The sequence below is a fragment of the Micropterus salmoides genome, unplaced genomic scaffold, assembly GCF_014851395.1.
Source record: "Micropterus salmoides isolate LMB-PRFRI ecotype aquatic unplaced genomic scaffold, ASM1485139v1 Ms_hic_scaffold_10, whole genome shotgun sequence".
Taxonomy (NCBI): domain Eukaryota; kingdom Metazoa; phylum Chordata; class Actinopteri; order Centrarchiformes; family Centrarchidae; genus Micropterus; species Micropterus salmoides.
Window position 1 is genome coordinate 27551193 of NW_024040041.1, and position 24440 is coordinate 27575632.

The 24440-nt window shown below is 41.4% G+C and overlaps 4 protein-coding genes across 4 annotated transcripts; 2 read left to right on the plus strand and 2 right to left on the minus strand.

The window, feature by feature from the left end:
- The first annotated feature begins 43 nt into the window (after window positions 1-43).
- LOC119893767 lies at window positions 44-2952 on the plus strand. The gene is given in 4 exon segments (XM_038706105.1): window positions 44-1022; window positions 1024-1093; window positions 1852-2083; window positions 2174-2952. Coding segments are annotated over 4 exon segments (1254 nt in total). The 5' UTR covers window positions 44-786; the 3' UTR covers window positions 2890-2952.
- A 273-nt stretch (window positions 2953-3225) lies between these two features.
- Window positions 3226-5399, minus strand: si:dkey-66i24.7. The gene is made up of 2 exons (XM_038706115.1): window positions 5183-5399; window positions 3226-4867 (listed from the first exon to the last, which is right to left on the minus strand). The coding sequence occupies exons 1-2, from the start codon at window positions 5274-5276 to the stop codon at window positions 4260-4262; spliced, it is 702 nt and encodes a 233-aa protein (XP_038562043.1). The 5' UTR covers window positions 5277-5399; the 3' UTR covers window positions 3226-4259.
- Window positions 5400-5595: 196 nt separating this feature from the next.
- Window positions 5596-12313, plus strand: armc5 (armadillo repeat containing 5). The gene is made up of 7 exons (XM_038706093.1): window positions 5596-6587; window positions 6672-6702; window positions 6821-6931; window positions 7444-8332; window positions 8432-9234; window positions 9866-9998; window positions 10286-12313. The coding sequence occupies exons 1-7, from the start codon at window positions 6198-6200 to the stop codon at window positions 11772-11774; spliced, it is 3846 nt and encodes a 1281-aa protein (XP_038562021.1). The 5' UTR covers window positions 5596-6197; the 3' UTR covers window positions 11775-12313.
- Window positions 12314-13144: 831 nt separating this feature from the next.
- Window positions 13145-14536, minus strand: LOC119893803 (cytochrome c oxidase subunit 6A, mitochondrial). The gene is made up of 4 exons (XM_038706146.1): window positions 14378-14536; window positions 13927-14002; window positions 13507-13649; window positions 13145-13359 (listed from the first exon to the last, which is right to left on the minus strand). Exons 2-4 carry the CDS (start codon window positions 14000-14002, stop codon window positions 13270-13272), a joined length of 309 nt encoding a protein of 102 aa, XP_038562074.1. The 5' UTR covers window positions 14378-14536; the 3' UTR covers window positions 13145-13269.
- Window positions 14537-24440: the final 9904 nt, after the last annotated feature.

A 24440-nucleotide genomic window follows, 5' to 3' on the forward strand; every position in this document is an offset into this window, starting at 1 on the left:
TATTTTATACACAGTTGGAGGAAGCCAATCAATTACTGTTTTGTTTTTTTAAACAGCGGGTGATATCTCAGTGTGTTGTGTTTTCTTAAAGCACAAATACAGTAATTGCCACATACAATAACTAAGCAATGACCGCCAGGTGAGTAAGATCTTTAAAAAAATGTATACATGCAAACAATCCCTTGTGATTGTTTGCACTATCTCTAGGATTAACTTAAAGTTTGTGGTTGTTAGTGTTTATCAACTTATACTGAACTAGTAAAATAGTCAGCAACTTGTGCGAAGATGTGTAACTTTTAAGATTGAGAAAATAATCAATATTTAACTAATCAATTAAGAGTTTCAGCAATAAAACCCAAGCTAACGTTTTCAAATCGCTAAATCATAACTAAACTTGGCTGTATTTAATTTACAATCATAGACAACAGAGATGAGCAACAGATTTTGGGATTTGAGAGGCTGAAACCAGAGGATGTTTACTTGATAAATTATTACATTTCTGACAGTCGAACAATGTACTTATCTACGAAAATGTTCAGCTCTAACCTCAATATTTAGTGAACAACACTTTGCAAACGTTGACACAAGTTGAGCTCGTTGCTAATACGAACTTTCCGACAGCACTTGAAGGCAGCGCACGTTAGCCAGCAGCAGGCTAAGCTAGCATTTTGCCAGCAACGATCCTGTCCGCGCAAGTAACTTAATTCACTTCCCCCTGTATAAAGAAATTAACACATATGGTTTAACACTGACCACGCGAACATAGTCTAGCCATCACTGAGACTAATGGACGTCAGTGAGAGTGTTTTATCGGCGGCCAGAGCCGTGCTGGACCTGGTGGAGCGGGAGTGGCAGCCGCTGTCGCCCCTTGAGCTGGAGCAGCGGCTGGACCAGTCGGTGGAAGAGATCCTGGAGGCTGACCTGATAGCAAAACTCAAAACCCAGTCTCCTCCTGCCATATACGTACAAATACCGCAGAGTCAAGCTAATGTGCTGCCCCGCATGTTACAGACCACCACATCCAGCCCCCCCCGAGGAGGAGACACCAGGTCCCCGAGAACCACAGGGGCCCGTGGACAGTGCTGCAGTCCAGGTACTGTCTGCAGTGTAGTGCTGTGGGCCACGAACACACCTGATACTCTAATCAGTTTACAAATCTGTCAAAGCGGGAAAGATAATTTTACTTAATCGCACGTATATTATCAAGTGTTTTTATTACAGACTGAGTGAAATTATCTAAATTTAAGAATAAGTTTAAATACAGTGAACATACAGGCAAAGTTAGAACAGTCCTAAGGTACCAACAGCATTTCATGGATACAGAAATACATACACCAGCACTGTACTAGTACTACTACTACTACTAATAATCTTTATTGATAGAGCACTTTTCAAAACCAAGTTACTAAGTGCTTTCATAAAGACAATAAAATAAACAAATAACAAGGCACAGGGGTAAAAGCAGGAACAATCAGAAATAAAATACCGTTAAAGGAAAATAGATAAATAAATCATCTAAAATCAGAAAAGGCTTTCCTATAAAAGTATGTTTTAAGAGTAGACATTAAAGAATTCACTGACTCAGCCGGTCATAACCATGTACATTCACACATATCCACACATCTTCAGGCCAAATGTTCACATTTTCTACCTTTGCTCAATGTTTACTAGCTGACCCTTCTTCTGAACAAATAATCCAACCCTGAAAGTGTCTGAGATAAACACGAGGACTGGTTATGATCACACTGTGATAGAATTACGATGAATTTCACCCCGAACTACCTGTTGAATCTCCTGACTGACTTATGTTGACTACTGTAACATAATTTTCTTCTTTTTTTCTCTCATCAGCACATCGCAGACCTGCTTCAAAACTCTAAATCCAGGGCTCGGATGGCCGGACGGGCTCGCTTATCCCTGTCCCACACTGTCCTGCTGTCCCTCACTCTGCTCTCTGAGCGCGTCAGCTACCGCTCCGTGTCCCGCCGCTTCCACCTGGAGAAAGGAAACATCCACAGGATCTTCTTTTCTTTCTGTGAACGTATCAACATGCTGGAGGAGACGCTCATCAGATGGCCACTCGGTGGGTTGATATCTGTGTTGTTTGTGGGAGATTTGTTAGATGACCAGTGCAATGTTTTATTTCCTAATGTATTTCCTCTTTATTCTCCAGGCAGAGAGGCTGTAGAGACCCTTTTCCCACTTTTCAGTCTGGAGAAGGAGCAGGAGGTGGAGCAGCAAGGTGTCCCTCGGGTCCTGGGAGTGTTGGGACACACCCGCATCCCTATCCGCCTGCCAATAGGGAAACATGACGTGGAGAGCGCAGTGTCTGAAGTGAAGAGGATGAAAAAGGAGGTCCATCCTGACTCCTGGCTAAACCTTCAGCTAGTATGTGACTATAAGGGCCGGTTCCTACACTGCAGAATCAGTAAAGGATCAGTCTTGGACAGAGGAAGCGCTCTGAGAGAAAAACTCAAACAGCATCCTGAACTGATGCCCTCTGGTTCCTGCCTCGTGGCCAGAGCCGGCTACCCGCTCACGGCTCAGATTTTAACTCCATACTCAGGAAGTCACGGACCAAAAGAGGAGCTCTTCAACAAGACGCTGGAGGAGCATTTTCACATCCTGGATCAGGCTGTCGCCAACCTGAGAGCCAGATTTCAGAGGCTCGGGTATTTGGATATTGGAAACTATGATCGAGCCAGAGCTGTGGTGCTGACTGCCTGTGTGTTGCACAATGTGTTTCTGGACATGGGACAAGTGGTTCAAGGAAAAATTGAGAAAGAGGAAACCATAACTCGAGAGGGGGAGGTAGAGGAAGAGGGTGTACACAGACGTGACAGCATCTCAGATTTGTTGTTTAAAAGAGTTGATTCTGGAAGCACATGATGAAACCTGCGTTTACAGATGTAAATGAACATTTCTGTAATATAAAGGGCTATTTTAACAGAATCTCTACTGTCTGATTTAATTTAAATTTTTTCCCCCTGACATGAACATAGGCCTTATTCTAATATTAGACTTACATGATCGTTAATCAGAAATGTAGATGCCAGCGTTTTTCAAGTGTTCATCTCCATCAGAATAGATCCACTGAAAAGTGTGGAGTAATGATTGATGACAAATGGGATTTTCAGGCTCTTAAAAACTCACTAACATGCAACAATTTGACATAAAAGTACAAATAGGTAAATGAATAGGCAAAGAATAAACAATTTTCTGTATTCAGTTAGAGCGCTCACATTTATTTTGAAAGTGATAACCGGAAACTGATCTCCAGACCAAAGAAAAACTATTTAAAACAACTGTCTTTTAATAATTTATCGACAATACTTACGTCAATATCTGTAATAATCTTGTTAACACTGAGATGTACATAGATATAATTAATAGTGATTACACTGATATTAAAACCATGAACCACATAAAAAAATGCATTGTTGCAGTTCTTCTTCGTGATCACTGGACGGTAGTGAACGTCAATCTGCCGCTGCGCCAGTTTCCAGCATCAAGGTAAACACAATATCATAACATAATCGGTAAAACTGTCATTATAAAACAGTCGGCAGTGTTTCTAATACTCTGTTCACCGCCAAACAAAACCTTCATGCAGGTAGCATTTATTGCAGGACTGTTTATTGGACCGCATGACACAGTGAAGTCGTTTATACTGTATGATAATAAAGTGTAACATTTCTATAAATACGTCTTAGGAATATTAAATATCAGTTTGAATATGCATATTGTTTTCACTGAAAAACTTCTGTGACTTCTCTTGAGCAATGACTGTAATCACTGATCATTTCTGTTAGCTTGTTTATGTGTGCCTGCATCAAACAGAACATGTACTCTTGCATAGGTTGTTGTCATTTGATGAACTGGTCCAGTGTAGGAAAGCATGTATTAGTCTTATTTGCATGAATTATTTAAGTTTTTCTTACTCTGAAACATCAACCGACCACAATTCACTCTCGTATCGTATAAAAATGAGTGATGATTACATGCCATGACATCACCAGAAAAGGACATGCAATCCACTTGTCCCTTTTCCCGAACTGTTGTATTTTCATTTATTCTGAATTATGAATTCTGTCTCTCTCTCTGCTGTGTCAGGCCAAACTATTATAAAAACTGTAACAGTGCAAATGTGCAATCTGCAAGCATATTTACCAAACACACTCAAACAGCTTTCCTCATGCAGTATCATAAAGGTTTTTGGTAAGAGCAAACGACACACATGGGAGTTCAGATTCACGCCTCTAATGTCCATCCTTTGATAATTCTGTGCTGTTCTTCTGAGCCAGGCTGGAGATGGCCTGCGCCAGGTTGTTAATGGCCTCTATCTTCCTCTCCTCCAGGGCTTTCTGCTGTGCCCACATGTTCATCTTTCTCTCTTGCAGCTCCATGTACAGTTGTAGGACGTCCTGTGGAGGCCGGGACGCAGAGCAGGGAGCAGCTGTTGCAGGAGGTGTAGGGAGGATGGGGGTAAACCTCTTGTTGGCTATGGCCTTACCCACTCTCGTCCCACTGAGCTTGGCCCTTCGCTGGTCTTCGATCTCCTCCCTGCTCTTACCCAGGACCTCGTGCATGGACTTGAAGAACTCCCAGTGGACGCTGGTCGCCCCGAGCCTCTTGGCTCTCTCTGCATTCTTCCTGTACGTGGCCAGCATGTTTCTCCACTTAAGGTCACATTCGTACGCCTTCACAGTGACATCGGTGACCTCTGACTCCCTCAGTTTGGCATTCACTCTCTCTGCTACCATCTCCCAAAGTTTCTTTTTCTTGCACACTGGCTGGTCAAAAGCCTGGTCCATTTCAAGCCGGGTGTTGACAAGGTGCCATGTAGCCTGCAGTGTCCATATGAATTCTGCAGAAGAAAACAAAGGTGTATCATGTCATCGTCTGATATTATTAACTTCTTGCACTGAACTTCTTGCACTGAACCTCTTACCTGTGTTTAAAGTTTAATATTTTTATGTGACACAACTTGTCTGATTGAAATACCTATTTGAGGTAATAACTTACCAGACTACATATTATTCTCATCTCATTAGTGCAGATTACGGTTTATGACTACAATCACTGCGACAGGCAGAGACTGCGCACTCATCAAACCCTCCTCGCTTCTTGCGATGACAGGATGAAACATGTTTAACTTCAGGCTGCGTGTACAGTTACTAACCTGCTTTGGCTTTATCGGTGTCCACACTGGACACGACCGTTTCCTTTCCTTCCACTTCACTGCTTTGTATCACAATTGTCTCGATAACGTCCATGCTATTAAATCGTTACAATTACAGTCAAAGTTGTTGTTTTTTAATTAGCGGTGTATCTATCGTGGACTTTAACAACCTCCCAGAGACACCGATGCATTTTGTCGCATCGAGTAAAACGATGACTATAACAACGTCACTTGAGAACTCGGGAAGTGTAGTTCGTTTCGGTAGATACGAAAGAGCTTTTGAGTTATCTGACGTACCAATTGAACTACAATCCCTAAACGCTGAGAAAATTTCAACGTAAACTGGCTTTTTTACTATCACGGGGAATGTGGTTTTTTTAAGGGATTAAATGCGCTAGAGGAAGGGGAAGGCCAGGGAATTTGAACTACAAGTCCCAGCATACATCTTACCGACCCACCTCCTCAGTCCCTGCTCCCTCCCTCGACCGCCCCTGTTTTGTTGTTTGGCTAAAGATGGCGTTAGCGGCTAACACAGACGATTGGATTTTGTTTCACAAAAATTATTCGGCCAGTGGTAACAAAACATTGATCAAATAGAGCTTTAATTCGTCATTTGATGTGCCAAAATATGTTACACTGAGCAAATACACGTCCATTACGTAGAATAACGTTTGTGCGGCCTTCTTACGATGTAGGCCCGTTTTTTAGGGAGTGGACCGAAGCGATTGGAACTCCATCTCCCGTCAGGGAGTGCGGCGTCAGGTGGTACAACTTTCCTTTTTCACGGTATCTGTAGTTTTCTGACCGCACCAGAATGTTAATTTTGCGGAAACTTTGAAAAGATATGAAGTGACTCATTAAGAGCACATACTAGCTAACAATTTAAAGCGAAAGGACTATGCTATTTAATTTCTCAGTGTTTCGTTTGAAGCATCCGGTAATGCTCCACAGTGTGTTGAATATCAGTATAAACTGTGAGGAGGAACATTAAGATAATTGAACCTGCAGCAGTACCATGGCTGCATCACCTGTTCAGGGTGACTGGAAACCACCTCGAACCTCCAGAGAAGGGCACCAATCATCACCAGAGTCTTCTTTGACGTGGTGCCTGGCACACCTCTGCAAACCTGGATCAAAGGCTGAACATCACTGCCATGGCAAGGCAGACACAGGCGGTGGTAGAGAAATGGATAAGAAGTCCAGAGTCTTTCAGTGGCGAGCCCTGGTTGCTATCCGGACGCAGCACATCAAGGGTGACAAGGCTGGCATTGCCAGATTCAGAACTCAAGGTGGTCTCAAACCCCTGCTGGACCTGCTCAAACACCCAGAGTGCTCCAGGAAAACCCTTGACCTGGCTCTGAGCATCCTGGCAAACTGCTGCACTGAGCTGGAGACACGTGTAGAGGTGAGACAAAAGGAATAATAGTGAAGGTATTAAACGCTGTATTTATTTAATCATTGCTCACATTTAAAATGTCTTCCACTATAGGTTCGCAAGCTTGATGGAATAAATATAGTAGGTAAGTGGTATTTTACAATCTTATGAGGAATTTGATCTAAGGATATTTTACATTTAGGTCTGTGATGTTTTCACAATTAATGACATATAATCTGGAAAAACATTCTTAACTGTCTCAGTGGAGATCCTGAAGAGAAATGTAGCCCTGGAGACGGTCCAGAACAGAGCAGCCCGGGCTTTGGGAAATTTGGCCATGGATCCAGAGAGCTCTGCACTTATCCACTCTTCCGGTAAGTCTGAAATGTCACTGTGTCTCACTGCATAATTTTTTAGCTGACAGCATTCAAAATCAGATGCACCTTCAATGCTACTTGAGGGGAAATGATACGTTTGCAGTGGCAGTAGAGTATTGTATAGTGCAGTAATTATTATAATAATGATTACCATTGGTTTGAAAGAATGATCACGTACAGACAAATTCTCACTGTTTTTCTGATGTTTTATAGACCAGATTATTAGTTAAGAAAAGAATTGACAGATTAAACGTTAGTTGAAAATAATTTTAATACTATTTATTATTACCATACATCATCAGTGGGATCGAAGGACAACAGGTCAAGACATCCAGCTGTTGTTATTTCTTCATAAGAGCCAGACATCACATCATCTATTAACTTGACCACAGCCAGAGAAACATGTTTATGAAATGCGAGCAAAAAAGGATCTGTGAAATGTTTTTTGTGGAGATATATTATTTGTTCTCAGATTAAATAAAATATTTATTTTCTTCTGTTTTTTACAGGTGGTGTTCCTCTTCTCCTCCTTTGTGTGTCTATTTCTTCTGGCCCGTCGTCCCCCACTGCCGTTCCCCCCAAAGAACAGTGTCCTAAACTGGAGTGTGCTCAGTCGGCTGCTCGGGCTCTCCTCTACCTCTCAGATACGCCCTCCAACCGCCTCTCACTACTCACCCAAGGGACCTTATCTGCTCTCGCCCCTCTCATCGCTCCAGAATATCCCCAGGCGCTGAGACGTGTGGCGCTCAGGACCCTCCACGAGCTGACCCGGGGCTGTGGTGTTGAATGCGCCAGGGAGTTGTCCCGTTCTGGAGTCCTCAATCAGCTCGGTGTCATGGCGTCAGGGGAGGCGGGTAAACCTTTTGAGGAGCTGGCACTGAAAACCCTGGCCAACATGTGCTCCCAAGGCTGCCTGCGCCCTTTTGTGGGGTCACTGGGGATCATTCGGAAGTTCACTGAGGAGGTGAAGAAGGACCCACTGAGGTCTGGAGTCTTCCTCAAGGCGCTGTGCTTGTGCTGCAAGGAGGCGGTTAACCGTGCTAAGGTGAAGGAGAGTGGTGGACTGGAGGTGCTCATTAGCTTTTTGGCTGCCCATCAGAGTCACCCTCTTTCCCGACTAGCTATCCTGGCGTGTGTAGACTTTGTTTTTGATGAATCCGCTATGGACCAGTTGCAAGAGTTAGGGCTGGTCCCTCTGCTTATTTCACGACTAGTCGAGCTCACCAGAGGTGAGGAACAACCCGCTGAGAAGATAGATTTAAGCCTCTCCTCCACCATGTCTCCCACTGAGCTCATGCCTTCTTCATGTTTTGAGTCCTTTGACTTTCCTCCTCCTGAGGGCTGCAAAAAGGAGGAGGCTGGTAGGGAGCAAGGTTCATCAAGCTTTTTAAGTCTCAGGTATGGAAAATGATGCTCAAGTTTACCTATTTTCCCTGTCAGTTGTTTTATTCTACTATATTCTGTTGTTGATCTACATGCTTGTTGCTCTGTCTTTAGGTCCTGGTTGGTGTCTGAGGGATTGATCTCTTCGGAGGGGGAACTGCTGGCTTCCTCTGGTGTTGAAGGGGAATGGGGGGGTCTTCAGATCCCTCTGTCTTCATCCCCTCAAACTTCTTCCCCAAACTCCAATTCCCTTTTCTCTCTTAAAAACTCTTCTCCATCCAATCCTATTGCCTCTTGTAAAAAAGCAGCTCAGCCTTCCTCTGTGTCCTCTTCGGCCCAGCCCCAAATGTCATCCTCACTGAAAAACACTGATCCGCCTCCTTCTAGTCCTCAACTTTCCACTGCACTCACACCCCAAACCGATACCAGTTCCTCCACCATCTCCTCAACCTCTAAAACAACCCAAACACCAGTCTCTCCGTCAAAGTTCTCATCCCCTCACAGAAGGAGGCAGCGTGCTCATTCAGCAGCTTGTTTGACTAAAGTCACTCTTGATACCCCACCCTCTGTGCCTCGACCAATGGCTTACCAACACCCCTACCACCCTGAACCCTGGACGCCCGAGTCGCCGATCCTGCTGCTGCTGTCGCGCTTCTCCCACGCCACCGACCCAAGTGCGGCTCTGGTCAGCTCAGGTGTCATGTCCGGCTTGCTCTACTACCTCACAAAGCACCAGGACCCCAGCAGCAGGTGCCTCCGTATGCTTTGCCGGCTGAGCTGCAACCCAAACTGTTTGCAGGCGCTGGTCCGAACCGGCTCGGTAGCGCTGATTCGTCACCATCTCTGCCAGAGAGGGGGAGGATTTGAGGGAGAAGAGAGGCAGACGGACCGAGTGAAAGCCAAAGTTAAACAACTTGGTAAGATAAAGAGCGAGATCAGTAATCTGCAACTCCGTAACATTAGAGCGACTAAGAGGCTTTATATGACCCATAAACCATGTTGCTGTTTATAATTGCTGTGATAACAAAACCTACATTTGCTTAGTGCCTTATAAACGCTATAGACAACTCACATTTTATTAATCTTGTGTTATTAGTAGTATTATGTATCTTATTGGTTAAATCTTTAAATTTTATTCCTCTGACTAGGGATGCACCTATCTAACTTTCCAGGTCTTGATACCTCAACTCAGGGTATGAAGCCTGCAATTAACTACTGACCTGATACTGGTGCTCCCTTGTTTACCAAATTTAAAATTTGTGTACCTGGAATTGGAATAACTTTTATGTAATGGCAACATGAGGACAGTGATAATGGAGAGTCAGCGGCCCGACTGAATTAATGTAACGGACAGTGAAAACACTGAATTTCATAGACAAATAAATCTTAAATATTTAATGTGCGTCAGTCACATCTGGCCAATGTTTTTTACTCTTAATAAGGTCAGCATATCAGATTCATGCTTACTTTTTGACATGAGTAATTCTCAACAATTAGCTTTTATGTAATCAGACTTAGGTTGTCATTAATTGTGCACTGTCTCTGTAGGTCTTGCTCTTCTTAACAACCTGCGTGTCCAGTGTGAGTCTGGATTTGGCTCTGGGGTTCTTGCGCATGTGATGCTGTCGGGCTCTGAGTCTGACAAGATGAACTGTGCGCTATCTCTGCCATTAATCAGCAGGTGAGTAGTAGATCCATATGAATATGAGCTCAGTAATCAGGAGAATCTGTACATGTCATAGCTCTAATGCCACAGAAGACGCTCTTCTGGCTTCCTTTTTGTGTTTGTGATCTTAAAAATTGTATTTTATTTTAGAAATTCTGATTTACGTCCTGATTAAAAACATTATTTCCAGTAATCCTTACATGCAGTTTAGTGAATTGATTTGTATCAACCATATACTCATTCAATGGTTTTATATTTATACATCATATATGAGCTTTACAAACCCTCATTTTCTCTAACAGCAACAAGTCCCTGTTGAAGAAGCTACTTCTGGACAGCGGGGGGCTGCTCTTGGCTCTGCAGCCCCTTGGTTGCAGTTACGAAGAAGCGGATGAAGACCACCCCGCTGAATGTGTAAGATTGCTTTCTGATTGGTTAAATTCACCACATTCAGGCCGGACAGCTCAGCTCCACTCCCTGTACTTCTCCCTTCTTATCGGATGCCTGTCTACCCTGATGGGTGGCATCAAAATGGAGCTTGAAAAAAACCACTTAAATCCAGTTACAACACAATCAGTCGGTAAAATTGACGGAGTTTCACCCCCTCCCTCGAAAAAGCCTCGCCTGGCTGACATCTGTCCTTATGGAGACTCGAACTTTGACCTCCTCTTGCTGCTGGACGACGGGACTCGGGTCTCAGCCAATAGGGAGGCTGTGGCCGGGGTGGAGGGGACAGACGGAGTCGGCTCTGAATACTTTTGGGGTCTGTTGAGAGGTGGATTTGAAGAAGCTCGGGGTAAAGCGGGAGAAGCCATCCGCATTGAAGATGTCAGCACAGGTATGCTGCTTCCAGTGCTGCATTACCTGCATGGATGTCGCTTCACCAAGGACCCAGAAACAACAAGGGAAAATAATGAAAGAGAGAGAAGAGGAAAGTGTCAGATCCTGGACACATTGGTCCGTGAAGGACTGGGGATCCACCAAAAAGACTTGGCTTTCCAGAAAACCGCTTTAGGCGAGATGATGATTGGAGCGCGCAGATTTTTGGTGACAGCGCTGCAGAGAGAGTTGGAGGACCTCTGTGTGTCTCTTCTCCTGCCATCCTTCCCCAAGGCTGCAAGTCGTGCTGCATCAGCTCCCAAAGAGGACAACGCTGAAAAGGCTGAATCTATAACAGACAAAGAGGGACTTGAGTCTGCAGAAGAGAGCCTGGCTAATCGAACATCTGAGTTAGAGTTGACCGGTTTTGAAGTCCAAACTGAAAATTTACCAGGACAGACGAAGGACCCAATAATTTCCCTACACCAGACGGACAGTAATGAAACCTCTTTCACTGGAAGAGTTCAAAAGGCCAGCAGAGGACTTAATACAACTTCGGATCATAAGGCAATCAAAAGCGACACACCTGTTTCCAAATCAATCCGTGTGTCAGTGGTGGGCAAATCACTTAATCCAGATCAGTTCAGGTTAAGACCAAAGAACTTGATGAAAAGTTCAGCACAGCTTCTGCAACAAGCAGCTCAAGACTCCAGTTTTTCTTCAGAAGCCAGTGCAGAAGGTAGGGCCCTGGCCGCTCTCCTCCCCCACATATACTGGTTTTCCCAGCGGTACAGCTATCCAGCACTGGGTCGGGCCTGCCTGTCTTTGCTGCTGGGCTGTCAGGACTGTCCTCGGCCCTTCTTGTCCACCTCCCTTGCTGGGGATTGCCTTTGCACGCTTGCCAGAGAGGCCGACTGTACGGAGACTCTGAAACAGGATCTACTAAGTCTGGCCACATTAGCCCTGACTTAAGCAAAGAGGGAAATATTGAGTGGAGTAATTGGTGGGATGAATTCAGAGGGAATAGATAAATGGAGAGTCAACTTCGGGGCTTGTTATAAGCTTCTCGAAAAGTTGCCATTAATTTATAAAAGTGCAAGTGCAGTTTTCAAAAACAGGTGTTTGAATTTCTTCAGCACTAATAGAACTGACTGTTGATTTATTTTCATAAACTGGAAGCATACATTTCTATTTAGTTTTGATGTAATCTGATATAAACTTTAGCCTGTCCCAGCATGACATAATTGTATTATAATTTACTGTTGTTGGATTAACTTCTTGTAACATTTGTATTGTGATTTTTTTTTCCCCCAGGAAAAAGTCAAGACAAATGTCCACAATGCATTTGATAGTGTCATTTAGCTGGATGTACTGGAATTATCAGGGTTGGTCTAGGAGCCAGTTGTTTATTTTGTACATAGAGATATTATGAATTAGCAGATATAATATGTATAGATTCCAACTGTTATTACATATTAATTTATACCACTGAATATATTGTTGGAACACCACTTTGTTTTCGGTTTCTTGTTGTTGGAGTATGGGGTTACAGAATGGGCACAGTAATCTGATCGCATGTCTTTAGGGAGTTTCGTCGGTTATATTATTTCACTTTTACAACAGACAGTGAAACAGCAATTGGTTGGATTAACATCAATTCATTCATTAAGATCATTCTTCGTTGGTGTCCAGGGGATGAATCATAATTACACTGGTTATCCCCTGACTTTTCATTTTCAAGTCAAATTTCCCACTTGTCCTACACTAATCTTAGCATTTTAAAGGATATTGCTGGGGCTGGTGATGTATTATCTTTTTCTTATTATCAATATGTTGCATGAAAGACCAAAAGCAGCAGTGTGTTAGTCCGTCTCTCAATACTATATCTTAGTAATATCTTGTTTGTTGCTCTTAGTCCCAAATGCATTGGTTCATACTGAAGACATCGACCTTTAATAATATGTCAAGAATATGTCATTTACTTAAAAAAAAACATTTACTCAAAAAGCAGTGAATTGTGTATTTGCTGACAATGTTCATTGGTGGATTAATACACATAATTATTAGAATTTTATTTGAGGCAGCAGGGCGTTGTATGTGGGATTGAGTGAAAATAAGATGTGTGTGTTCACGGAAATTATGTAACATGCCACCAAGGCTTTGTTGACCCTTAGTGATAATACGTAAAAAGACACCATATGTGATAGCAGTGCGTGCTGCGGTAACACTTGAAATAATAGAACATGGTCCAGATAATGAGATGTAAGGAGACATTTCTGATATAAGTCTTGAGGGTTGATTTAAATTGAATTAAATTAAATGATTAAAAGAAATGGCACTCATTGTAATACAGCACAAAGTGGTTTTATTCCTTTCTCGTTGCAACGCTTGAAGGCAGTGCAGTCAATATAATTAATCCAAGTACACTGCTGACTGGAAACATAGCTGAGAAATGTGGCCGATCTTCTCAGTGATGGGAGTTCTCGAAGCCATCAGGCAAAGCATTGGTGTGAGTGTTGTGGAATAGGGAATGATTTCCATCACCCCAGGGAAATTTCTGGAAGGAGACATTAACACTTAGGTAAAGTCAACAATGGAGGGAAAATCCATTAATATTCATCCTATACCATTTCTTTACTGGAAGGGTGTCGTTCTGGAAATCCTGCTGAAAGATTTGGAGCATATGTGTGAGTTTGAGACAAACCTTGGTTCGGATACGCAGGTGAGGATATGCCACAAATTCTGGCTGCGAGTGTGAGTGCGCCTGCATCTTCATGTAGGCATTAGCCATGCAGACGCCAACACCAGGAAAGGCCAACACAATGGTCAGTATTTTCCAGGTCCTCGCTGTGGAAAACACAGCCAGTGAAAGTACATGACAGCAGCACTCAAGAGGGCAAAATGAATTATAGCAACTCTACATATCAACAATACAGTATAATTCCTGATCATTTGCCAAAGAGCAGGACAGCTGCCAGCTCTGCAGACTTTTAAGTTAATGTTCAACAAAAGGTTGCAGCTATACGTGACTCAGAGGTGCTGCTGCATGCAGAAGCTCTGAATCTGGAGGCTTTGATGCATTTTTGTTGTATTTGGTTGAGAGCAACTGTAAAGACACACTGACCTCCACCCTCATGGCTTGAATGTGACGCAGCAGCAAACACCCGACGAGCTGCAAAGGCGGCGGGAGATAGAGACATCTGTAAAAGTGGATAGGGAGAAAAAAGAGAAGCGTTGATAAACACCTAAAGTATATTTTAATGTTCTGCATGAAATGAAAATGATAGTTTATGCTTCAGTTTCTTGTAATGTCAAAGGAGGTTCATAAACTTCAGCCAAAACACTCAGACCAATGTTAAAATAATGACTAATCAAGTAAAGAGAACCTATACAGCCATTTAAGCATCATATATTTGTCATAGTTTGCATAATAAATGTCATATGGCCCTGTACAAACAAGCAGTAACTGTACAACAGCAGGCAGTTGGGGCAAGGCCTACTAGTATTTCTGTGTTTTTAGAAGTTGTGGTAACCCTACTGAAATTAAAATACAAGAAAAACAGGTAAAAACTTACTGTTCTTCAGGCAGGCAATATTTATTGCCCTCTTATTTTTGTGGTTCTGGTTCTGTCGAACCTGTTGCTCACTTAATTTACTCCTCCTTTCTGGTTGTTTGTCCTTCAGTCTGTCCTGATCTGAACTCAGTCTGTCAGACTCCTCCCCATTTCAATCTGTCCCTGCGCAAAGAAGCTTAGTTCATATTTGGGCAAGTGAAAGGCGTGCTGATATGTGAGGAAGGTTGTGGGGGCGGAAGTGTGCTTTTCTTAAAGAAGCCTGTGCCATTACACTGCTGTCTCTGAGCCACGATGACTGTGAAATCTATGCACATTTTAGGACCTAGATGCGAATAAACAACACAAATTACATTATGAATAAAACAGTTTATAAACCAAGTGTTTCAGGTGCACGGGATTGTGTTTGGCAGCTCAGTGGGAACCGAATCCCGTAATGATTGATAAGTTATGGCTAATTCTGGTCCATATTCCAAGTCCAAGTTCATATTTAGTTTGGCCCACTCAGCCTGTGCTTAAGTGTTGACTAGGTTTGTTTGGTAACTTACTTGGTAACCTACCTTCTGTGAAAAAAACATGTAAAAGAGACTATTAAAAACATTTATTTTTATTTTTTCCTTAAGATAGCCTCTCCACCAGGTGGGGCAGTGTTGCAATGAGTTCCTCCTTCAGACTCGTGTCCTTTCATCATTTGTGTTACACAGGCTCACTTCTGCAGTGGGGTTTCCTTCCTCTTGGTTAGAGTTGGACTGCTCCAGTGACTCTGTATAATGTTTAAATTAAAGTTAAATTTGATTAAAAGTTGTTTCATACATATGTATTACAGCTGATTTCTTTTATTTATGTTTTTCATTTGGTAGAGTCCATTTCACAACTTTGAAAGGTCAAAAAATGTAATCGGATACAAAATGGGTCCTTTTTGAAAAGAGCAAGGTCTCAAATTAGCATTCCTTATATTTGTGCTGTTCTCCCCTCCAATGAGTGTCCCATTCTTTAATTTTACACTTAGTAATGCCTTTGTCGTCTCTGTCTGGGCAGCTGCGGGTGCAGTGCAAACAGCAGCCAGAGCCAGCAGTGATGTCAGCCAGTCATGCAAGCAGCCAGTCTGAATGTCTAGAACTTGTGTTATTGTGGGCACAGGTTAAACACCATCTCAGTTTGAAGACTGGGGAGATAGACACATGGAGGTTTGCATATCCTGCAGGTGGGCTGCTGGAGCTGGAGAGGCCAAAATCCAGTCCCTCCAACCTACAAAGATTAAGATTAAGAAGGCTGAACTGCCTATTTACAAGCATAGCCTATTTAATGCAGAACCTTACTTAAACGTGTAAAGTATCTGTAAGCAAGTATTTAGTTAAAAATGACAAATGAGATGTATGTGAATGAAGTTTCCAAACCCAGTTAAGTCTGTGACGCCTCTTTTGTTTTATAGCCCTGCAAGCGGTCTGTTAGTCTGTCCACACTACAGACAGTCATGGTCCCCAGAGGATGAATCCTAATGACTTTGGTGATCCCCTAACTTTTTCTCTAGCACCATTGTGAGATAGATATTTTAGTTTTAAACTACATTCATTTGGCAGACACATTTAAAACAAACATTAATGCTCTCCAGATAATAAACCGTAAAGACTTGTGTGGTCGCTTAACTTTTCCGTAAGTGCCGTCATCAGGTCAAAATGTTTATTTGTTTAATAATTACAAAAATATCTGCAAACTTAATGACAATTCTTTCAGCCTCAGCTTCACTTGATAATGTTAATTATTATTTATTAATTTTAGCATGCTAACACAGTAAACTAAGATGGTGATTGTTACACCTGCTAAAAATCATCATGTAAGCATTTTCAATGTTACCATGTTAGCATGTTGATGTTGGTGAACCATTATGCCTCACAGAGCCACTAGCACTAGCCTGTAAGTGCTTTATTTAATTATGAAAGATCTGAAATGGTTGTTTCACCATTCACTTATAGTTTTCAGTGCAATTCACAGTGACGACATACAGTTTCCCTTCCCAACATCCACTCTTCATAACACTCATTAGTTGGGCTGATAGCTTCCTCCTGAGCTGAGTGTCTCTCCATTACTGAATACAACAGCCTTTTTTGCCAGTATGATGGACAGCCTCATTCAGAAAGAACCAATTCAACAGGTTTTCTATCCAAACCTGATGCAGTACAGCATTTCATTCAGTGGGTGTGGCGTTGTGCACAGCAGCAGGAGGAAACACTGTAGACTCAACACAGCACAGGACAGACACAGACGAACACTGAATAAAAAAAAAGGGGGAAAACTATATCCTCCTACATCAGAAAGCAAACACAATTATATATATATTTTAAGTATTGCAGATGATTTTTCCTGATTGTATAGTCTTAATCAATTCGACATCACTTAAAGGGATTTAAGTCATCCTGAAGTTTGTGTAAAGTGTGTTCAAAAAAGGTGTGTAAACTGAGCTCAGTTGGGTTGACTCTCCACAACATCCCTTAACACCCATACGCCACTGTCTGTGTGTCCACCATGCCAAGAGAAAGACAACTATGGATTGTGTGCAATGCAGTAAGTGTGTGTGATGTTGGACAGAGGTGAACGCAGCCTGTGCCAATTGTCTGTCCCATCTTTCCCTTGTAAATCTGTGTGGCGCTCTCTTTTCTGGGCACTTAGCTACCACATGTCTGCGTTTCACCAGGCTGACAAACAAACTATTAAAATATTCTAATGTTTATCTCCACGACTGAACCGATTTCAAACCATGGCTTTAAATTACTAGACAGAAGTTATTCTTGTTACTTACGGAAATAGGCCTACTTACTAATACTCGGTAAGAAGTCTTGTATAACACTGGAAAGAGGTCTCTAATTGTGAGTGAGTGAGAACTGGAACCGGCCTGTAGGGTAATTGGGTGCAAACACTTGAACAAACCGTGAGGAGTCAGAATCTACCATCAATATTGTCCCACGGCAGGGGATTTGGAGCGATGTGAGTGCCAGCGGTACTTTGCAGTGGAAACTTCTGTACACTGTCCATCACATCAGCAGGTCCCGTGCAGACAGAGCGGGTGGGAAAAATAGATTTGTCTGCTGCTTGGATATTTACTGACAGTCTGACACACCAAGTCTGACACGACCTATGACTAGGTCTGGGTATTTTTTAATTTTCAGTTGAACATGCCAGTGGAAATGCACAGTACCACCGACTGGCTGCCAGTGGCGACAGCTAGTGGAAGCCAATTTAAAGTTGAAAATGTTTATAACAACAGGTCACATGACCTTGCTCTGCAGTTCCTTACAGGTCTACAGAGTTTTATTGCATCTTTCAGCTCATTGTTTTGTTTTTCTGGCTCACAACTTTACTGGTTTGGTTCACTCTCACTGTTCTTACGTCGTTGTTTTCAGAAGAAGAAGACGCTTGTGTCAGCGAAAAAAGCTGATAAACTCATTGCACCAAACAGTCAGCGAATAGCAAGTGTAACATTACATAGTGAAGCATTTGGCGGCTGAAGAACCAGATGTTTCACTCAGGAGTCAGTAGAGCTGGAATTGGATTTCATCCACTGGCCAGAAACATGACTCAGTATCAATGCTAATGTCTGAATCCGCTAGATAGTAAATAGGCTGCTGTTTGCTAACATGTTTACCATGTCAACATAAAACACTGTAACATGTCGATGTTGTTTCACAGCTTTTTTCTGGTGCCTGTTATTCTAGACTTGCACCATGGAGCTGTAAATGTTAAGGTCATGTACTCAGTAGACAGGTTTCCATCAAAATATAGTGCAAATTTTAACTTAACTATCAGAAATTGGGCAAAAGAACATGTGAATTTACTGTAAGGGGTTGGTTGGTTTTTCCTCTTATTTTGTTGTGGTGCCCCCTAGCTATATGTACCTTTGTATCTCTTATGAGTTGTATGGATCCTTGTATGTTGCATTGTTAATACTTTTCTACTAATGAAGAGAAGAGAGAATGTTTTTTTAGTGGAAATGTGGCATTTATTTTATTCCAGGTTGTTTTCCCCAACCCTAAACCTCATTTTCATCTCTTCAGTGGACATTTAAGTCACATTCTTCATGTTCATCATGATTAATTCACCACATATACTACTAGAGTGTCCATTGCATTTTTGCTTTTACTAATACACCAACTTTTCCACCTCAGCTGAGTGTAAAAAATTACAATATTTTGATGTATGATTTATTTATTGTTTCTTTTCTTTTCATGGGTTTCGTTGATATTTTTTTTTATAAAAGGTAATATAAACCAGGTTCATCCTTAGATAGACCTAACTATTGCCTCCCTGTGTTGTAATGTAGGCTATATCATTTCTTCACAACACACTTTTGGAGTAATGTCACTATGGTAGTCCACCTGCTTTGCCGCAATCTCACTCTTCCATCAGACTCACTTTTAAGGCGAGTTTCCCCACACAGCACTTTCCACCTTTTGACACTCATGGCTCCCTTTGACGAAAGAATAATGTTAAATTCTGGCTAAATGGTTATATTGAGTCACAATGAAGTCCTGCTAGAAGACCTGTGATGGAGTCCTACTTCATCATAGACTCCCTGATTGAGTAAATTTGCTGCTGCGTTGTCTTCAAAACCAAAATGTACTGATTTGATTGTGAGGCTGATTTATTGTAATTTTTTCACATCAGCTCCAAACACTCTCTGGCTTGAAATGCCCAGTCAGATGAAGGGGCAGCTGAAACACCTGCATGAAGAGTGTGCCAGCACCATCACTCTGTAGGTCTTTGTGTTCTTCCCCTAATGTGCACACGCTACATGGAGCTGAACGCTTATATTAAGTCCCCTGGAGGTGGCCCACAGTGTCTTACAAGCTGGAAGAAGAAGAGCATAAAACCACCAATAAACACTACTGTTCCAGTCCCAAAGCTAAAAAAAAACTTGCCAGAAAATTCAAGACTAAAGTTAAATTGGAGTTCTTTTGTCAAGAGTGAAAGTTTTCATTTTACCAGAGTGAAGATATTTATTTTACCACAGCTGGTCATTTTTTCTGAGTTCATGAAAGTGGTCATGTTTTTTGAGATGATCCAGATTTCCAACTTCACACTGAAACTGTGATTATCTGTCTTTACACCTCCAACCACCAAGCAGAGCATCTGTACTTATTATTGTTGTTAATTGAGGAGGTAAATGTAATCAGGGACAGGTGTTGTAGCTTTGTTAGGCACACAGTTTGTGACTGCGCTCCGGCCACACCGTGCCCTAGTCTGTGTTTATGACCATTTTTGTGGAGCATTTTGGTTTATTTTAAGTGAGATGGAAACAATGGGCTATACTGCAGCAACAACTGATGAGCTGTATTGAGCTGTATAATAACTCGGAAGGTAATCATAACTAAATCTTACAGAATAGCAGCCCCTCATTGTCATTTGAATACAGAAAAATATAGCAAATAGTCACTACAGAGGGAAACCATCCACCCATCCCCTGGTGGCTGCAGTACTCGTAACCAACTCTAACGCTAACAAACTCACTCCTTTACAAACTTTCTCAGAAATGAAAATGACCATTTTGTACCACTGAAGCTAAATGAAAAGTAACCATGAATTTTTGCAGATCTGCAATTTCCATTGTGCACAACAACAAACACATACTCTCAGATTTGCATAAAATATTTGATAGAAGTTACACAAAATATAAACTTAGACTAGCGTGTAGCACCACTATACTAGGGTAAAATTGCATATATATTTGCTACATATTGCATTTATTCAATGTAGGTCACAAAAATGTTATGCACTTTTCTATTATGTTGCAAAAGCACTGACCAGGGGCAGATACCAGTGATGTTACATCTTTATTGGGACTTAAATGGTGAACTTTATAAAGCTATTTTAAGTTTTTATTGTTAGGCCAACCTTCAAAAATCACGTTCATCCTGTTTGGTAAATCTGATGTACTAAACATAATCTTGAGTCTATCCTTTCTGTCCACGGATCCCGGTGCATAAGAGAAAATTCAAATCTCTTTACTAAAGCGTTTTTTAAAATTTATTTTTTTTACCTTTTTCAACCATAAAGGACACATAAGGACAGCACACGAACACACACAGAATGTAGTTTGTATGTATATATTGGGGCACACAATGTTTCTTATATGACAGACCACAGTGTAACTGCCAGCCAGATGTGTCTCCACAGACACTGCTCTCCCTGCCAACACAGTCTGCAGACAACAATCAGCTCCTCTTTTCAAAGCTCTGACATCTCGCCTTGAAAAATTGATACTCATACTTTTTTAATAGGGATCTCTCAAACATGCAGACAGACAAATGTTTAGAGGTGAATCATGGGTGAAGGAGTCGTGAGTCAGACGTGGGTTATGTTATTGTCTTGTTCTCAGTACCACCAGGGAAGACGATGTGGTGGTCTGCACATGAGACATCAGTTTTCCTCAGGTGGCTTAAAAACAACGGCCTTCTTTCAACCCATAACCATTTGCATTGAGCGCTGCCTTGCCTGAGGTTTAGAAATAAACTTAAACATTACATGAAGAAATGGCTGTTACACAAAGGACCTCCCACACTATAGGATGAGTATTGGAGTTGATACCATCATGGGCTAATGCTTCTTATACACAGTCTCAACAGATGGTAGTCACACACTATGTTGCCCCTGAGAGCCCAATGACAGCCGACAGCCTGTTTCAAATGAAATTACAACGCTCTTCTGTAGAAAACCATGGAAACACCTTGAAAATTACGTTTAATTGGGGTGGCAGCCTTAAGGGCTATTTCTGCAGCGGTAAAGTTTGTGTGTGTGTGTGTGTTTCCATATTAAACATTTATTGTTGCATGTTTTTTACTAAATTGTTATGACCCCCCCCCAACAAACACCTACAAACATAAACACAAAAAGGATGTAATGTTTACTTTGCAATTTCCAGTGTACACATTTCAGATATTTACATTACTTAAAAAGATTATGTTTGTTTGCTGTCAATCTTTTCCCCTTCTTGTTTTTAGAAGGTGTAATATTTACTCTCCCAATAAAAACCCAAGAAAAACAGGTCTGTTGTTAACAATCTTTGACGCATGTGAGTTTGTTTGTGGGGGAGCTGAGTTAAACCCATCTGTTGAAACCTAATTTTCTCCAAACAAATTTTCATTTTGCATCAACGCCTTCTACTGTGTTGTGGAAAGCCTCCACAGCACCAAAGTAGAAGGTCTTCACCACCACTGGTCAGGGAACTGCTCTGCTAGACCACAGAGCATTACTGAGAGTGGTGTATTCAGCAGAGCATACCATTTGATGGACAGTCCCCACTGTGTAGGACTTATACACTAGAAGGTGCAGAACCAGCACTGGTAAGATTTGAAGCATCCTCACCTCCCCAGCAAGAGACTCCCAGCTTCTGTGCTCAAGGGAATGCCTCTATAACCACAAGCCCAACACAGAGAAAGACTGAAGAAAAACAAAATCTTCATTTTCATAATCCTTCGTATTTCACAGTAGTCTTTCAGCACAACCTTTGGAGCACGCGTAATTGCATTTCACCACACTTATTACCTGTATATGGGACAAACCGTTGAATCCTGAATCCTTGACTCTTTTAACAGCGCAGAAAGTGGCAGAAAACTCAGAAAGACACACTGGGTGTTTGCTCTTTAACACTGTATTCACAAGAATGACATTCCTCTCTGGCTCTCAGTCTACTAAAATAATTTTTTAACCCAGTTGCTTTGCTTTTTATGTCCTCTATTCCCTTGTTACTGTGGCAGAAAGCATTGGATCTATATCCAGTGTGTGTGTGTGCGTTCTCAGCTAATCGAAATGGACCGAAATGGACCTTTGGCTTTGCCCAATCAGACCTGTGTGTGTGTGCAGAGGGCAGGACCACGCAGTGGGAGTGTATCAAAGAGAATATCATATATAAGACATCAGGGGTAGTCATGCTTTAAGTATCCATCCAGTCGTTCATCGTTCATCATTTGTTCTCTCTGCTCTCTGTCAGTGCAGCTCAGTATTTTGTACCCCGGCTCCTCTATCATGCAGGTTCGAGCTCTACTCCAGACCTCGCTGGTTCTCTGGTTGGCTCAGCTTACTCTGCAAGGCGGTAAGAAAAACAAGGGATTACATAAGTAAAGACAGAACTTTGGCTCTATACAGCTTTATAAACAATTCAATTTTGTTCAAACTTGAGAGTATTATTTGATAATTTTTCAGCTTGTCTTGAACACTATGTCTGCACAAAAACTATGATCTGGACCATTTTTGTTGTCTATGCTCTTGTTGAAAAACATCCTGTTTATTTCCGCTGCTGGCATCTCTTACTAATTAGTACAAGTATTATTTGTAATCATTTAAAATAATTATATTTATCTGATTTGGTTGATGGAGTTTTTAGATTACTATGTGTACTAGTCACATTTGTGTAATAATATTAATTTAGCTTTTTGGTTGTAAAGGATATAATCATTCAAAAAGAAAAAGTTGCTGCAAAACTGAAATATTTATTGAAATTAAACAATATCAAAAATGTAAAGCACAGTCTGGTCATTTCTGCACAGACTTGGGGTGATGTTTGGTAAATTTTCATTGCCATTGGTGTATTTACTCAATTAGTATTTATACGTTATAGCTGTTGTTGATGTGATAAGGTGTTTGTCATTTTGAGGGACAAGTTAACTTGATCAATGAAAGCAGTATGATTTCACCTTGAAAGCCCAGATGGATCAGCATCTCCAGTGACTCTCTCTCACTTACTTGTCAGATATCATGTCTGTGAGATTGAGTGATCCTGCCAAGTCACTGCGCTTTATATTATCTAATTTCTTTGAGTCAAAGGATGCGATGAAAAGATGGCAGCAGCAGGTAAAATTTGACGACCAATCGTGAGATGAAGTAACAGGCTCCACACAGTCGCTCCATTTAGTCTCATCCATCAATGCATCGCTGTTCTTCTCTCCTACTGTTGCCCAGTCAGATTGCGATATTCTTGAAACTCTACAGTGGTATTTGTGATACTCAGTAGTTTGAAGTAATTCATGTTGTCATCCACATGTCACTCAAAGCATGTACCTTATTGAGGATAGTATTCAAGGAGGTTATGGCCTAAAAGTAAGTTAATCAAAACATATAATTACTGACATTTCATCAAACCATCAAGCCAACAAATCTTTGCCAAAAAAGAGAAAAAAAGAATTACTGTAACAGAACTCCAAACCTTTCCTGCAGCAAAAGTCAATTATTTTTTAAGATAAATAACAAGACCAGTTTAAAAAAGTGTGTGGAACTTCATTGACCACACTTGCAAATTGTTTGTTCACACTGTGTTGGATATAGTGTTTCTCATGCATGCTTTATTTTTATTATCATAATTTGCATGCAGTGGATGTAGGTATAACGTATATTTAATATACTAATCTGTGTATTGTGTCTGTCTGTAGTTTGGTGATTTTAATTTTAATTTATGTCCTACTATAAAATAACAAGCAGGTCTCTTGGTCCATTTTATACTGCAAGAATAATTTTGAATAATTTATAAATTTTGGTCTTTTGACAAATTAAAAGAACAAATTTCCACAAATGGTACATTGTTATTGTGTATTGCTCTTTTCAGGGGTTAGACCTCAAAGTGTAGCCTGGGGGAGAGTGCTACCAGCCAGAGGTATGTCACAAACTTTTTAAATGTTCTCCAAGCATGTATACGTGTTTTAATTACTTTGAAGACTGACAAATAGTAGATTCGCTCCGTTCATGACCGTGTAATTTATGACTTTTAAAGGTCTGTTTTAGATTAGCTTTGTTAGCTTGGAACATGAGCAATACCAGCTAGGCTCCTATCAAATAAAGTTTTTTCAAGTATTCAACTTTTTTTTTTGGTTTGTAGCCACAGACTAAACTGTCATAATATTATTAACTCTTGGAAACAGCAACAACAAAACAAACATTTTCCTTAAATGTGAAATTTAATCAAGTACATGTCTTTCCTTTTTGTGTCTGTGTTTTGTTTTTCATCAGGTGTTGGCATCGGAGTTAAACCCGGGGGTCAGTGGCTTTCTCAGCACGCGTTACACCATTACACCAAAGCTACATG